The sequence below is a fragment of the Bombus huntii genome, chromosome 1, assembly GCF_024542735.1.
Source record: "Bombus huntii isolate Logan2020A chromosome 1, iyBomHunt1.1, whole genome shotgun sequence".
NCBI classification, from domain to species: domain Eukaryota; kingdom Metazoa; phylum Arthropoda; class Insecta; order Hymenoptera; family Apidae; genus Bombus; species Bombus huntii.
Window position 1 is genome coordinate 19,950,400 of NC_066238.1, and position 18,216 is coordinate 19,968,615.

Below are 18,216 nucleotides of genomic sequence, written 5' to 3' on the forward strand. Positions count from 1 at the left end.
TTTTTTAGATGGAGATGTAGCACGCATGCGCGCGCGAGTCTTATTGGACAGCCGTAGAGGACGTGGGTGAGCAGTGTACGTCGGAGAGCGAAAAGGAGGGAACAACGATCGAGAAAGTAAGAGCGAAGTCCGCGCAGAAAATTAAAGCAGAAGACAGTGGGCAGCCATTTTTCCCTGACACTGCTGTTTCTGCGGCTCTGTGGTGCTAATTGTCGAATTTCTTAACGATTTCGAGTTCGAGACTCGAGATCCGGTAGAAATAAAAGGAGGAAACAGGTGCTGTAAGGCTGAGAGAATTTCGGTGTTGTTTTGTGCACACACCGAGATAAAAAAATAATAACCGTGCGAAGAGATAACGATAAGAGGAGTTGAGACGTCAATGATACGGCGTGGCTCGAAGTGACGAGTGCGTGTGTAAATGATCGGCAGAGAGTAGTGGGGCTTCATCGTAGTTGGCTGAGAGTGGACAGCCGAAAAGGAGAAGCTGTCTACAACGGGAAGGGTGTTGTAGGAAGGCGACAGTGACGGCGACGGTGACGACCAAGACAACGACGACGACGGCTAAGATACGACAATCACGGCAGCGATCACGAAAACGAAGATACGGCAGCCCTACATAGGTGTCATTATTCTGTGATTCGTCTAGGGATCCCTAGAAACTCGCCTCGTATCGAATCGTTAAGTATCGCAAAGTGCACACAGTCACGCGCCACCGCGTACATTAGCGCCACGAGATGGAGAGGCGAGCTGCTTTTGTGCTGCTGGGAATGCTATATTTAGCGGGCACCCTCGTCATGGTCCAGGCAGGTGAGATTTATCCTCTCTTTCGGATTGCCTACCATTCTGCCATTCATTTAGTCCATTTTACCATTTATTGTCTCTGATTCCTTTCCACCGTTGTCTTCTAGCGTTTGTTGTACACTCCCGTCACATTGTCAAGTCGTATTCGGAAACTATTCTTCCAACTTCCTTCTGTTTTAAGAAGATAGTACCTTCTTCCAGAAGTATTTGAACGGAATGAGATATTTGTCGAGTTGGAAAATTTTACGCGTTTTATAGTCTTCGGTTGTAGTGGGTGCGTGGTCTGAGGAAGTGTCGTTCTGACGAATAAAACATCCGAGACACAATGTAAGACTGCTAGTAAGAATCTATGTATATATTTGATTATTCTAAAGGTGCCTTCAGACAATCAATAACATTGTTAATATTTCAAGGTTCTTAACATCATTGTATAATATTGACAATATTGTATCGGCAATATATAATGATTTTTTTAGTTGAGAATCTTGAAATGTTGATAATATATATTGATAGTCTGAGGGCACCCTAATGTATTTGTTGGATTAGTTCCTTAGAAAACGTATTTACTGTATCCATAGATTATACGTGTGACTATAAAACATTGACGTACAGAGGGTGATATTACTAGCGAAGAATAAAGAATGTCAATCGAATCTTGTTTCTGAGAAAAATGTTCCTTCTAACAGACATTTCTCAGTTTTTCTCTCGTTTCTTTAAAATTTTCTGTAACAACAAATTTTTCTCTTCTCGCTTCAACATAATCATTACAATTATTGACATGTATCTTGATTATAATCTGACGAGTTTAAAAAATTCATTGGTACTACGACGTACATGTCACATGGTGTATAAAACGCATCCTTATCGTACGTGCTAATTGCAAGCAAAGTTTTTATTAAATTGAATACAGTTACACATTTTACATACACCATATATAAAAATTACCGTTTTAAATTAAAAATATTTGTTTGAAATATAATTTCCGCGAATATTTCGCGTTAATGCAAGCGACATGTCTTGTTAGATTATGAAATTCTATTTTTAGTTTTGATTATACCGCATTGCGTTAGAAATGCGAGTATCTCAACGCGGCATTGAATATGTGATGCCATCAACTCATCCTCAACCACGACTCTTTCTATGAATTGTATGAATATTTGAACGACTTTCATCACCAAATTACATGGTGACTTTAAAACAGAATTTAGATATGGGATAACAATATTTCATAGTTCTCTATTCTCTCTCAGTAGCACTCACGTGTGTCCTAATCAACTGTCTTCCACGTATAGGTAAAATTACTTTTGGAATCGTTTCCATATCGATATTTGAAATTTTGTTCGAATATGATACATGTCGATGTGGTGATGTTTGGTAGTGTTCGTGCAGAAATTAATTCTAACTGTATCGAAGTTTATTGGCAATGGTACATAATTTCTTGATGCTATTACATGTGTATAAAGATACATGTAAATGTATATACATATATCTTTTAATAATATAATATATACATATTTTTTTAAGTTAAATAGTGCGATCTATATATTTAATTTAAACAGTGAAATATATATATATATATATCTTTTAATTTAAGTAATAAAGTATATATATTTCTCTTTTACAGTGCAATAATATAATGTATTTTTATGTTGTTCAATATGTCACATAAAAGTGCGTAGGCAAAAATTTAAGCATGTAAGTTTGAAATATAATCCGGTAATCGGGTAAAGCAATGTATCGACTAAATTTTGACCTTTGCGGTCATTCGAGTTGCGCACCTCTGGTTATACCGACGCAAGACACCGGGATTCGGTCGCATTCGATGCAGCTACATTCCGAGAGACGTACGCAAAGTACCCACGCCAAGCAACTTTTGTTGCGTAACAATTGACCCTATTTTACTAATCCACCCAGAAAACTTTACTTACTTACTTTTAGTGATCGTTACATGGAAGTTAATGTTTGGTTGGTAATTACGTAAATCGCGAGATTTTCCATCATGATAGTACGGCCAGTTAAGTTTCGTTGATAAATACGCTATGATGCGTGAGAACACGTTTTCAGCTATTATTTGCTAACTTTTATAACTACTTTTACTGCGATGTGTACAAGAAGTACATGTATAACCGTTCTTTATATTCAAAATCAATAGTTTCATTCATTTATCATACATTTATCATCTATATCATAAGAAAAGAACACCAAAATTTTAAATCTTATTTAAAAACTACAGGAAAAAACAGGATGAGTGAGGTTTTTCATTTTATCAAGACTATACTTTTTTTCAGTCGATTTTGGAAATGAATATCTTTCTTCTTTTTTTTCTTTTTTTTTTTTATAAAACTTGATGAATTTATATATCTTGTTCCTTTCAAGGTCATATTAGAATGTTCCTACCAAGTGATATGGAATGCAGAAGATAAAAAGATGGTTATCAGGTTTTTTCTATGAAATATTCATTTATTAAACTGGAAGAAAACGTTCACAGAGCTGTGAAAATGTGTCGCGTGAAAAGTTTTCAAGCGTTCGTCAGAATACTTATATTTAGACCAGAGTCTACGAATATAATTTCCATTTTGTCTGCGTCGTGTTATGGGATGGGCAAGTCGAACGTTTTCGTTTTGATGTAAGTTCGAATTCTTACATGGTTATATTTGCAATTTTGTAAAATTGATATTCAGATTATCATAGATTGGCCGTTTATATTCTTAGTCCGCGTGTCTTGTTTATTGAAATGTAAACTTAACCTCCATTCTATAGCACGGTGAATGTTTTCATCCGCTCTGTTTTGCCATTGCTTGCAAACCAGACGAGAAGAATGCTTACGTCTAACCCTGGGAGCGCCTGTCTATTTTTGACCCTTTAAGATGTACCATAGGATAATGCAACGGTAACAACGGCATGCAAACTTCAAACTCCATCGAACATATTTCTAAAATAATTTTCTGTGGTCCGTGAATCATTTTATTGCTAGAAAAAAGAGAAAAAGAATTTATATGAAATTCAAATTTATCTTATACCAGAATCGATTCTCTTTATTCACAAAATTTTCTTTATCGCGAGATCAATATCTACTGCTTTAAATGAAAAAGAACACATAATACAGATATTGACTTGGTTGCTTGTATTTTATATAGTCGAACATGTTATATATCATTCGTATGATAAATAAAATTTAAGAAGTAACAACATCGATTCTAAATAGTATTTTATATAAGTTATAAAAATATATGAGTTTGTGGATGTTCGTACATTTATAGAAAACTAAGAAAAGAAAAAGTACAAAATTTGCAGAATGCACGTAATATGAAAAAGTTTAAAATATCCAAAAGTGTTCTCAGATTTACTAGGTGAGAGAAATTCCTATTTAGGTTTCATTTTTTTAATCATTTTGATAAAAATCTAAATTTACATAAATATTCACAGTTTATAAATGACTTAAAAAGTGTTTCTAATTTTTCATCAAAAGGATTAAAGAAAATATCTCGATATCTGTCCATTATTCATGGTAGTGGGCATGAGTGCGCCGATCGATTCCGAATGTAAACGTTTTTTGCCGAGTTCACTATTCTATACCCTGTCCGTAGAACGCGAAGGCACAAACAATTTCGTGCGCTTCAATCGATCGCTTTCTTACGTGTTATTCTATCGATAAGTAAGCAGGCAGTGCTACCAGGCAACTAGAGTGACTAGCGACCCTCGTTTAACTAACTAGGGCGACGTTTTTGGTTTACTTGTTCCGCCATATATTCCCACATCAAGGATCGCTTTATGCATCACCAAAATAAATTCATTAGAGTATCTTTAGTTTATTACATAACTGTTACTCGATCGAACTGACTGAAAACTTTTGTCTTTCTGTATTCTAGGTCTGGGTTAGGTCTAGGTTAGAACTGATCTCAAATGCTAGTCACTACCTGTATATAGATAATCCATGGCGATTGATTAAAAGAATTCATTAAAAGTTTTATCTGAACTTATTGATTTCATCAGGCTTATTACTAATCTTTATTCTAAGAATGTTGAATAAATTGTTTTTTTGTTTTTCCATTTGACTTGTATGATTTTAAAAGATTGTCTTTTCAAATAATTACAATCCTATTGACGTTTTATTCTTCATCAGTTTCGGCTGAAAAGGAAAAGTTATGAATTGTTATTAATGTATCATCCGTTCGTGGAACGATAAGCTAATAATCTAATTATCGACGACTTAAGAATATATTATTTCTTAATGATAGTGTGAAGTGTAACGAGTCGTTATGGTGAATCATAATGCTTAGCCGATGCCCGACCTTTGTTACAGCTGCTGGCAAATACCACTATGATGTACACGGACTCGTATACAGTGTTGTAGCTTATTTATAATTTTACCGATTCGTCATCGAAATGGTAGGTCGTGTGACCTCGCGTACTCATTGCTGCTTTACAGCTTACTTCTGTCGAGAATTAGGTAGGTTTATTCAATTAATTTAAAATACCCGTAATCGTTCTGGGGAGTTACATTATATTACTATCAAATTATTAACCTAAAACGGATTACGTATAAAATTAATATAGGTTATGGTCAGTTATTGATATGAAAAGTATTGGCTGAAAAGTAGGAAGAGTGAGTATTTTTTTATCGATATTACTTACCGATAATTCAAATAACATTTCTTTTGAGTTATGTTGAATCATCATAGAATTCTCATGCATGTTGACTTTCTATACAATATTATTCGTGTAAGGCGAAATTTGTTCGCAACAGACATCCTTACGAATTCCAATGGTGTGTAATTATGTGTAATTTTTGGACTGTAATTAGGTGGCAAAAAGAATGCATTTTAATGTACACGTAGGGAGCACGTAGTTGGATCATTTGATATTATTTAACATCACGATGCAAAACAGTGTTGTACGAAGTTGTTACAGAAATCCATGAAAACACCTGGCCCGAAATAATTGCTCGAATCGAGATGAAGCACTGTGTAACCTACTTTATTTTGGTTTAACTAACCTTTTCAAATAACTCAAAAAACTCATCCTCTTCGAATTTTAACTTGTAGGATTAAATTGTTTTGTTATTATGAATGTGTTAGGTTTGTTCCAACATAGGTAGGGATAACCCTAGTGATTTTCCAAGAAAATTATTAATGGGCTCATCTGATGTGGTTACTATGGAAACTCGAACACGAAAAAAAATGGCGGAAGAATTTCTCTTGTTCTGTACTTGTCATCCAATCAATGAATTTGCTCCATCTTCGAAGATCGAATATATTTGGCACTTAACCATGTTTACAATTCCAACGTTCTTCCTTCGTATGTCTTTTTCAGATACAGATTGGTACCGTAAATCATCGTATGCGTATCGTTGGCAAACGCGTATCTTGTGGCTACGTACCTACTATCCCTCCCTGAGGATGACGTAAGAGAAGCAGGATCTCTTATTGACTGGTTGACGTAAACATACGTAAACACACGTAGATTGGCCCGTGTTTGCTCTATTTAAACACAAAATGGGACAAATTAAACAAAAAGGCAATTTGAGGATACTTCATCGCATTTCAAACTTAATTACCCGCTCATTTTCTTTGTATATATTAGGTCGGAAGGTGTATTCCCATCTGAATTGCACGCGATCAAGTTAGATACTATTTCAGGAGGCAACCTGAATTTTGTTACGTCATTGAATTAGTCGAATAAAGTATGAAAATTACGGTCTTTGTAAAAGAGTAACCAGAGACTTTAAAAAAGCTTTTTTTTTATCAAAGTTTTTCTTATTCGTTGAAGTTATAAAGCGATAAAAGAGGCGTCTTGTATAGGTTGGGAAGTTTCATTATGTTTTTCACGTCTATCTGGTGCAAGTCATTTAGAGAAGATTAAATTGACAACTTTGTTGAAAAAAGCATTTTTATCTTCTACTATAAACTACAAATCTTGTTCACCTTTACAAATATTGGTATCTTCTGAACGTTTATGTTTGTTTAGCTACTGGCTTTTCCGATATCGGATTTCAAGCGCTACATGTCTCGTTTAGCTCGAGATAATATCGAAACTCGAGGACAAGACAGAAGGTTATGCTAGAGGAAAAATCATTTAAGTAACTCTTGTACGGAATTGGTTTGCGTGATAAATGAAGCATAAGTTTGCCTGAGAACATAATCTTTAGTTTGAGTTTAGAGATATTTGTTGGTCTTGTTAAATGACTAACTTTCTGTTAATTCTAAGTCAATATAGATTGATAACTTCTTTCCAATGCTTAGGGACAATGCGTTACTCATCGATATTGTTCATTTTATAGGTCAAACCTTTTAATCTGAATAATGTTTGATTTAGTCATTCAGAATAATCTCTTGTAAACATTTTATAAAAATTGTTTTTCTCTTTTGCATTTTTGTACGTCAGTGATTAATTTATATAAATACTGATTATATCACTAAAACCAAACAATTTGTATATTACGCGCTTTTGTATATTCGTGTATACGTACTTTTTCCAAGAATTATAAAACATGTATGAAGTTGTTCAATTCCTCAGTAGTTTCACTTATCTGCTGGGCTTATTAGAGCAGAAAAATTGTAATGTATTCCTATTGGAAAAACTCTCTAGCTCTACTCTCTTACATCAGGCTGATGAGTTTATCAGGAGATGCAACGACCGTCTTTTAAGCGACCCATATTTGAAATTCATTTATCTTCTAAGCTTGTTGGTTAACGTGCGAGTGAATTAATAATGTGACGAAATTGGATGGACTTAGAAACATCATGTGCGAATTGAGTTCGTGATAAATATGTTTGGTCACTATGTGAAAAATTTGGTCATTCATTCAGCCTGCTAACTTCATTCTTATTTAGAATCTGAAATGAAAAATAATAATATATAAGTTGAATAAAATATAATAAATAAGATGAATAACTCATTTTTGAAACTTGAAACTAAAATCACTGCTTTAACTCTTTGATTGCACGAACCATATGCTTATCTTTTCTTTGAACGAGTTCAGTGGTTTCAACTTTATAATGGTTAGAATAGAATGGACATTTTCAGGATAGTAGAACGTGTTTATGTGCATTGGCTATCTTACGTTTGTGCTTCATCTCGCGAGTATGTGCAAGTCCAACTTGCCAAATTGCGTCCTAGATCACGGAGCGTCCCAATTCCTGCGTCCTCCATCGTCTTCTTTATATTTTTGCATAAAGAGACGTTCGAAGATCTTCCGACTCCTCTCGCATGAGTTCCTGTGAGCGTTCCACATGGAACTCGGTATTTCCAGTCCAAACAAAAAATGATACTGCGTAGTTCCAGTTCGGTCCAGTTGGAGTCAGTTCGTTGTTCGAATACAATAAGTCCTCTTCTGCCGGAATATTTTTACTTCGAATTAAATGTACATTTAAGTTTATTTCTAAAACAAACAAGTTATGCGAAAGCATTAGCTACCACTACAATTCGTTTGTTTAAAATTATAAATTATAAACGTTTGATATTTTTGTGATAATATTTAGGTTAGGTTTTCCAACAATCATTTCTGGGGAAAAATAAATGAAATCAACTATAATGTTAATAAAATTAAGGAAATATAATCTAAAGGGTTATTCAATTTCGAAGTCATTTGGTCATTTTTGGTAGAATTCCAAAGATCGAGTTTCCTAACGTTATTAAAACCGTCAAAGATCGATTCTGCGTCAGTGGTGCCATTAGAAGTCGCATGGTCGGTCACGCGGTAACAGTTTGAATTACGAATGAACGTCAGGCTTCCAACTCCCTTTTATAACCACGCCTAGGTAGAGCCACATAATTCTGCAATATAGTCACTTCTGATGCTGAGGGTCATACGGCACGTGTTCTTCGTGCTATCGATCCCTTTTCCATCCTACTCTACGTTCTAGTACACCTCCGACTTTGTAAACAGAGTGGCTCGACTTGTTCTTTATCTTATCGTTTTCTCTATAAACTTCTGACGCTTCGCATCTTTCTCTTTGTTCTTTCTATCTGTCTTATAAAATTTCGTAATTAAAAACTTAAATTATAAATTCGTTAAACGACTGGCGATGATCTTCGATCTAGAAATAACTGTTGAAATAAAGGTCATTAGATTATATTCCTAATATAATTGCGTTAAGTAAATGTTTAAATTGCAAACAATCATCGATTCTTATAGGTGTCTCTTGGTCGCGGTATATTCTTAAATCGGTTAACAAGGAAGGCAGAAGCCAGTAAAGCCACTTTATAGGTCAGCCCGATGTGTTCGTAATTATCAGTCTCTTTTCCCTGAGCCTGCATGCATTATAATTTCATCTGGTCGAGTTGGTGTCTACGAGGACGACGGGGTGTTGTAAAAGAATAAATCGCTAAAAATAAATAGGAATTGCCGAGCGTGTATGTCCTCTGCCCCGTGGAACCGGATCAACGTGTTCGTTACCGATGTTCCTGCATTCTTGTCGCTGCACCGTCGTGATTGACTTTTTGGCGCCGGCCGGTTCCGACTCACCGTTGCGAGTCCATCCACTAGAGTGCTATTTTCTACCGAATCAGAAGTGAAGAAAGCCATGTTCGACGCATAGCAGGAAAATTCCTTCTTTAGCCTCTTTTATTTATTATTATATTTAGTTTACTTCCTTTCTGGATTCCGTATACTATGCAAAAATACCCCGTATACTTAAAGTACTTAAACACTTACTATGAATGAAACTTTTAATGAATTTATTATGTGTGGTACGGAAAATATTTTTAAATTTTATTAGCATTGTAATGAGACAAGACTGTTATTAGGAAAATTCGAAACCAGTCTGAAACATATTTTGAATAATTCACAAAATTTTCTATGGTAAGTGTCTGAGTACTATCATGAGCCACTGTAGGTAATATAAATTGTTTTCTTAAAGAAGGAAATATTTATAAAAAAATACAACGTTAGAATAACACTGCTATAAACAGATTTCAAAGCTCTACAAGGAAAAGTTATCACATAGTATAATACATTATGCAGCACCATGATGCGATTAATAACTAGGAAACTTTAAAATTAAATCCCAATTGATCACGTGTGATCAGACCTTATATTGAAAAAGCCTGCCGTAGACTTAGCAAAAGAATGACTATATCTCTTCAGGGACAGCACACTCGTGATCTGTTCCTCGTAGAAACCAGATGCTCGTACAAGTCATTATCTCCGGATGGTTGTTGTCGTACACCCCTTGATGTGTGCTCGTATGTTCTTCCCGATAAAGTAACCTACAAGGGAGCATCGGTCGTGCACGAGAATCAACCTTGGTCGATCGAGTGTAGCGACTTGAAGCCGGACGATATGATCAGATGGACCAGAAACGGACAATCGTTGGAACCAGAGCTGGCTAGTGGTCAGCTGACGGTTCAATCGCCGGTGGGAACAGGAAGCAGCACTCTGCGGGCAATGCATGCTACGGATAGCCACCATGGGGATTATAAATGCACGCAAGACAGCGACGAGTTATTTCATCTGTGGATAAATTTTGGTTCGTATATGTCGAGCTCCCTTTGCTTATAAATTTTAGACTGCGGATTTCAATGCGTTTTTAGGAAATCTAGAAGTGTAGAATTCACAGAATGCGCATAATATGAATAATGTATAAAATATCCAAGGTGTATAGTGCTTCCATAATATTTGGCAGGCAAAGCAATTTCTATTTTTTTAATTATATTTTTGAAAATATGAATTTGTATAAAAATCGGCAGTCTATTTATATTTTGCTATAATATCACGCTATTTATACTTATATTCTGCTATAATGTTGTATATTTATTTACATGCGATACTGCCCGTATAAGCGTCTAAATGTTTGTTCGTCTTGAGTCTCTATCTTCATTAGGGGCCTGTTCCACAATTTCTGCATCAGTTGCACACGTTGCAGCATACTTCAGTGTGTATAGGTTGCTTAATTTACATTTATTTTCGTGCATTGTAATTCTCAGAATATATAACTAGCTCTTGGAATTGTCTCTTTTCTTATGCATTTATAGGAAATCTGAAGGTGCAAAAATTCACTCAATGCATATAATATAAAAAAATGTATAAAATATCCAGAGTAGAGTATTTATTATAATATCTGGTAGATGAAATAAATTTCTATTTACGTTTCATTTCTTCCGTTATGTTTATAAAAATACAATAATGCATAAAAATCCGTAGTCTATCTATATGAAATAAATACGCGTGTCAAACACGATGAAGAGAGATACTAGGGATTTTTAAAAAATGCTTTTCGATAACTGGCCAACTTAGTGAAGCGCTATCATAATTACGTATCCAGACACGATCTGCAAATGTTTATTCGGGCAGTACTGTAACTATTTTTTAAATATCTACGTACCCTGATTGTGCATTTTGCATGTATGCATTTTGAATAATGCTTGTTTGTCTCTTCTGCATGTAAATGTAACGTAACAGATGCTTATATAATTCTTGTTGCACACCAGGTTCTGGAATGTTAATTTTAAGAGTAATTGAAGGTGTAACAGAAGATTATAGTCTGTTTGAAATCAACTGGAAGTCGCTCCAACATTGTATGCCCGCAACATTTGTATAACTTGTAAAGCTTTCACCATTCTTCAACTGTATTATGGGATACAACACAAATATTGCGTTAATTTGCACAAAGCAGAAAGATTCATATTAATGAATGTATTGACATAACTTATACAATTATTATATAGAGCTATTTTCATTGATCAAGTTTCAAAATAACGCTATTGCAAAAGCGTTATTTTGAAGGATCTTCTTATTTTTGTTTAAGTATCAAGCATACTCTTTTTTCAAATCTCAGTATTTTAAGACAGCTTTATAGAGCAATATACCGCAGGCGGTTGTTTCTAAATAGGTACTTGTCCGAGTTTCAGGTGTCATCACTGTCCTAGATTCGAATTTGTTGAAATTGCCATACCTGTAAATTTCTCGAATCGATGAAGAGACATATTGCTAATGACTATCCATCGACTGTCATCGATCAATCCTTCATTCATTAACCCATACGAAAGTTCAGAGTTCACTCTGGGATTAGGATTATGAATCTTATGATGTTCGCCCGTTGTTCGAGCTTCTAAGTATATTTGTTTATGTGAATGATAATTAGTAATAGTAATAATAATAATTATACAATTATTTGAGATACTCAGTCTTTTTCACACGTTACCACATGATGAAACGTATTTTATGACTTGTACAATTAATGTGGAGCTCTATACTATTGTACTCTTTCTCTTCTGATGACGCATGGTTTTATGACTACGTAGTGGTACAAACGTAAATGATAATTAATCGCGACTAATAACCATCCTTGGCTTGTTAGTGCTTGTTACTGCTTTTATTGACTGTATCATATGAGATGGAACAATGGCCCAGAGAGTACAACTGCTGGTGGACATTGCTGTGACTAAACAGAATGCGTTTCTTATGATCGAATGTGCAGCCTATCTATTTCGAGGATACAGTAGTATTCAAACTACGAAGTATTAAAACACATTTAGAAAGCTTGTATGAATATATAGTGGAATATATATATGTAAAATGTATTTGTACACTACTATATTTATTTTTGTATTTATATACCTACTAGTTAATTAATTCCAACTGTAAAAAATTTCATATCATTTAGTAATGCTTTCATATAATTCAAAATTCGATATTACTGAAATAAAATTTAGAACCTAATAAAAAACGTGTCATGGGAAAATAAGGGTGTGCACAGATACATGTACACTATGTACAAATACTTTTCCTAGCCACTGTATTATGTGTTATATAAAACATTTTGAAATTTCATTAACACTGTAAGCAAATACAATTATTATGGGTGTATTGGTAAAGGTTGAAACAAATGTAAAAATGTACATAGAAACTACAAAATATTTGGTCAAACTACATATATATTTCCCAGAGAGCACAAAAATATTTGAACAGTCAATTATTCGTTATATTAATAAGCCACAATATTCAGTGGGACTATTTTTAACGCTTACTATATGTTTAGCATTGTATATACTAATTTTTTTGCTAAATATATATTTGCAGTAAACGTCTTAGACCTTTAATATACATTGTTAGATTGGTTTCAAATTTAACCAATATAATCATGTCATTCATACCAACTATAGTGTTAATGATATTCCAAAATATTTCATATAACACATACACTATGTAGATAAATATAATTTTTTATGGTAAATGTTCAAGTACTTTCATGAATTGATATATATATAATCTTCAGATACCTGTTCTATATACCAGTTCCATGATGTAATTCAAACGTTACAGTGTTTTGCTGTCCATTTATATCACTGCTACTGTTTGTTTGCAATTCTTATCTTCGCTAGGCGTTTATTGTCCCGCGAGTGAAGAAGCTTTGAAAAGCCTTGAGTACATTATTTCATTCTTGCAGCTGCCAGTATCTAACTGTACTTGTATTTCGAATTATTTCTTAATATGATAAATATTTGTGCCAATTCCGAATTTAATGACGCTTGAAGATTCTTAGAACTTGAAGATTAATAGAAGAACAAAGCTGCAATTAGATTTATCTCTGTGTAAAACTGTTTTGCTAATAAAACATTAGCTGACTGTGTTAAGGAAATTGTTGTGTAAAGAAAATCTTTAAAATGCGTATCTTGCATGGAATAAACAATACATTAAGAATCTCTTTATTTTTATTTGTTTAATTAGTGAACTCATAAGGTATTTAAGCGAAGCAAAGACTTTGTACTTTTTGGTATATAATAATATTATAATATATAATAATATAATAATATAATATATGTATTTTGAAACTGCTAGTATATTAAAGAACTGTATTAAAGAAGATGTAACAGATTGTTTTATCCGGGAGTAAATCAATTCTCATGTTGCTTTTGTTAAAAATTTGAAAGATAACGATGGCCTGGACTGTTCTGATAAGAAATACTATTAAAGATAAGAAACGTAGGATCTTGAATACCTTGAGAAATTTTGAAAAATACGTTATATAATTCGCATTAGGAATACAAATTGAATTTATAAACTCGGAGAAACGACTAAAGTTATTTTTGTTTTACTAAACAAAAATTGTGAAATTAACAAGCGTATGAACTGATGTTGGTTTGTGCTATGCAAATAGCATAGCAAGTTTGTTATTTAACAGCATCTTATGTGAAGAAGAATAAATAACTTTTGATATGAAGTAACAATTTGGTTTCTTTATGAGACAGATAAGAAGATCAGAATACTTACAGCCACGGATGTTCCAATGACATTAGAATGCGCAAACAAAAGTGCAGGGGAAAAGCTGCAATGGTTTAAGCAAGATATTCCCATCCATAAAGCATTAGCTGGTAACGAAGATTTAATTAAACTGGATAACGAAACAGGCACCTTGGAAGTTTTGAAGATCTCAGAAGCTGTGTATGGAAATTATACTTGTAAAGGAACCAACTATACCACAAAGTACGGGATCGTACGTAAGTATAACCTTAAAATCCTTATTCTTAAGGGTTTCAATTCTTTCTACAATACAAAACCTGCCTTCCTTCTTCTTTTTAGTTTTTAAATTTAATTTTAGTCGAATATTTATTATTTTCATTTTATTTTGTTTTTTTATAACAATATTGTTAAATATTATATCATCTTTGAAAAATAATCTTTTACAAAGACTCCAGAATTCTGATATATATTTTACTATATTTAATTTTTCTATTAATTTGTTTACAATATTAAAAATCTTGTTTATTTGCAGCAAAACCTACTGCATACCTTCCTGATTCAACAAGTGTGGTGGAAGGAGAGAAGTTGCATTTAACATGTGCCGGTAAACAGAGTCCTGGTATTAAGGTATCATGGACATTTGGAAACCAGAATTACACGCGCAGCGCTGGTCGCGTTAAGCTCGGATGGGACCATGAAAGAAATATCTACGGAGCCGTCTTAATGGTTGAAAATATCGAGATGGACGATCGTGGTAACGTTTCCTGTAGGGTATCCTATAACTGGTCCGATACTGCTGAATCTCACGTGGCAGAGGCCCAAACATTCCTCAGGGTCAAAGACAAGCTCGCCGCACTCTGGCCCTTCTTAGGCATTTGCGCAGAGGTTATTGTTCTGTGCGCTATTATCCTAGTCTACGAGAAGAAACGAAACAAGGCTGAACTTGAGGAATCTGATACTGATCAGAGTCCTGACACGTATGTATATTCTTCACTTTTACTTGTTTCTTATTCAGTCTCAGATAATTATGGCAGTATAGTGTTTTCTCAATTTTGATTATTTCATTCTAGCGCATCTTGTAAAAGAAGCCTTCTTTATTTCATCACTAAAACAAGCAATCTTAATAATCTTAATAACAAAATCTAATGTACTTTCTATTATTTCGTTAGGAAACCATTAAATTTAAAAACTTCTTTTTAAAAAAAAGCTGGAGTCAAATAGTCAAAGTTGGAAAAAGTTGATATACCGCAGAGTTACTAAGATTCAAACTTGAAAATCTGTTTGAAATTTATTTATTGATATATACAGGGATCCGGGTACAAGCACAGGAGACGATAGACTAGAATACTATATACCACTGCGCGGACCTCTTCCACCCTCTAAACTTCCTGTCGATTCCCCTGACACGCCATCGACGCAGAAAATCCCAGGTCACAGGACGATCCAGTTGAATTCCTTCCCCAAAAAACCACGCCGTTTGTCTGCACCGGCGCGGTTGTATCTCTCCCGCTATTACTTTAAATCTTTCCCTCTGACGTCGTGCCATCGCTTTCAGCTTTACTGGCGCTTACTCAGAAAATTGAAAGTAAAGATATATGAACGCAAAAATTTTTATTTAAAGGGTACGAAGCGTACAGTTAAATATCCTTTAAACTATGCTTGAAACTTCTTTATATAGATTATTTCATAAGTAGGTAGTCAAACATTTAGATTATATCAATATGGAATTATCTCAGAAATATTCTTATAGCTATTTTCATATTTTTTAAAGCAAATAAGTTAAATATCTAAATTTTCTTATAGTGTTACCAGTTCTTAAAAAATCTTGTACAAAATAATACGTTACCACATATCGATTAGCGTATCCGTGTCCCGTCTCATTGTGTATGACTCATTTTCGTGACCAGTTTCACCTTCGGATAGTATTAACTGTTTAATAATTGGTTTTATCTCGTCCCGTAGCAAGCCAACACCCAACAAGGATTCTGACGTTAGGCAAAGAAAATGAAGGAAGAAATAAAAAGCGGCGGACGAACGAGAGCGATGCAGGATAGTGGAACGGATGTGAGGGAATGATCGTGTGGCATATGCCGAAGTGACAATATAGATAACTGTTACAAGGATGAGGGACAGCGGGGTAGGACAAGAGAAACCAAATAAGCAAGCAAACAATTCTGTAACAAGAGAAAGACATCACCTAGAAGAGCATACACAAGTATAGAGAATAAAAAACGAAATAATAAAGAAAAGAAACGATAATAACGTTTTCAGTGGACTGGTTAAGCTCAGGAAGTGAAGCCCCGACCCCCGGGCGTTCGAATGCATACCTGCGCGGAAACAGGCTTGCCTGTACACAGAGAATGTTAGCGCGCGCGGAATTACAATTTACTAACAGATTTAAATTAAGCCTTATTATCGTGTTCACTCCATTTATCAAATGTTCGCCTGTCCGTACTCTCTTACTACACTGCTTTGATCGACCGTCGAGAAGAAATAAAAAAAAAAAGAAAAACGATAAAAAAATATATTGAAGAAAAAACAATGTGCTGCTGATCTTACGCGTCGTATGTATCTATAAAAAGATGGGAGTGCGCGAGAGCGTAGAGAAGATGAAAAAGAAGAGAAACGAGAGTAAGGTTAGGAAGAAGAGGGAACGAGAGAAAAAGATCGAGAGGGCGTGAAAGAAATGTTTTAAGTATGTGTGTGTCTGTGTGTGCTTGCATACGCTTGAATGAAAGAATGCAATAGCGACGAACAGAAGTAAAAAAAACAAAAAAAAAGAAAAAAAGAAAAAAGAACGAACTAGTCGAAACGGTGCATACTCGCCAAATGCAAACGTGCACGAGAATGAAATAAGAAATTCGTTTTTATTATATTTCCTGCTTGTACGAATAAATAAATAAATAAATATATACATACATACATACATACATACATACATACATACATACATACATACATACATACATACATACATATATACATACATACATACATACATATATACATACATATATATACCACATTCAAGGCGCATTTATTCGTTAAGGTATTTTCTGTAAAGAGTACTTGAGTACTCTTTAAGGATAAAAGTATAAATTCACTGTTCTGTTCATGCTTTTTGGCGGGTATGTCTGGTACGTGATTCAGAGCGTGTAGGCACTTGTTTCTCATACTTCGTACTATGTGATGGAAGAAACGAAAGAATAATTTTATGGCAGGACCGAAAATATGTACTCGATACTAGTTACATAATAAATAGTATCGAGGAAGGCAATGCGTGCTATAATTAGCTTCCGAATACATCAGACTTTCGAAGGTACAATAAAAAAAACAGCTTACCTGGTGGTGTCGCCTTATAATTATAATTATTATTATTATTATTATTGTTATTATTATTATTATTATTATTAATATTATTATATTATTATTATTAATTATATTGATCTTAAATATTCCATCGTTCATGGAGAACACGTCGGAAGTCATAGTTTTGCGCGCAACGCCGTTGTTAACGACGTTAATGTAATATTAATTCTGTAATATTATTGCCATCGTTACTACTGCTGCTACTATCGTTATTATGATTATTACAAGTATTATCGTTAATTTTATCACTATTGTAATAATTTATGATCCGTACCAATACGATTGTCTTATCGACAGTATCGTCATTGTAAGTATTACTGTTTCTATAATGATCCATTTAAGAACTAGCAAAAGTGCAATTTAGATACTCGGTGAGAAATTTCTATTTGCGGGTGCTACTTGTTATGTCTTTTATGTACTTCTATCATTGTCTCTAATGTTGCCATTATTATTATCAGCACTATTGTTGATATTAATAGGAGAATTACTACAGCCATGAATTCGCTCTTTTCGTTTACCTAATATTTTTAATATTTCATTATGCGAGTCATAAATTAAAAGTCATTCGTAGAACGTTTTCACTTTAACGTTTTATGGATGATGATATATACATCTGTATCACATCTGCCCCGCTTTTGTTTTAGAACACATGCGATTGCATTTTACAGAAGGAATTTTATCTTTAAGAAGAAAGTCCAAACTTCAATCACAACTCTATTTCATAAAATAACTAAACAACAGAGATAATGAAAAAAACATTGTGAATTTCACAGCTGAACGTGACAAACAAAATTCTGTTCCTGTTTGTTCTTTCAAAATGAGGTACTTCGACGAAATTTTATCCTTGAGAAGAGAAGCGTGTA

General features: G+C 34.0%; 1 protein-coding gene and 1 long non-coding RNA gene across 6 annotated transcripts; one reads left to right on the plus strand and one right to left on the minus strand.

The window, feature by feature from the left end:
• Positions 1 to 58: 58 nt before the first annotated feature.
• On the plus strand, positions 59 to 16,782 carry LOC126864504 (basigin). Its single transcript, XM_050615918.1, has 5 exons — positions 59 to 807; positions 10,008 to 10,271; positions 13,993 to 14,241; positions 14,517 to 14,961; positions 15,947 to 16,782. The coding sequence occupies exons 1-5, from the start codon at positions 735 to 737 to the stop codon at positions 15,990 to 15,992; spliced, it is 1,077 nt and encodes a 358-aa protein (XP_050471875.1). The 5' UTR covers positions 59 to 734; the 3' UTR covers positions 15,993 to 16,782.
• Positions 3,111 to 8,931, minus strand: LOC126864632 (uncharacterized). Of its 5 annotated transcripts, none has more exons than XR_007689269.1 (3): positions 7,865 to 8,931; positions 5,437 to 7,637; positions 3,111 to 5,327 (listed from the first exon to the last, which is right to left on the minus strand). It is a non-coding gene; the product is annotated as an uncharacterized LOC126864632 (long non-coding RNA). The 5 variants fall into 5 exon arrangements; XR_007689268.1 differs by having other exon boundaries at positions 5,437 to 5,595; positions 5,798 to 8,931; XR_007689267.1 differs by having other exon boundaries at positions 3,111 to 4,930; positions 5,094 to 5,327; positions 5,437 to 8,931.
• Positions 16,783 to 18,216: the final 1,434 nt, after the last annotated feature.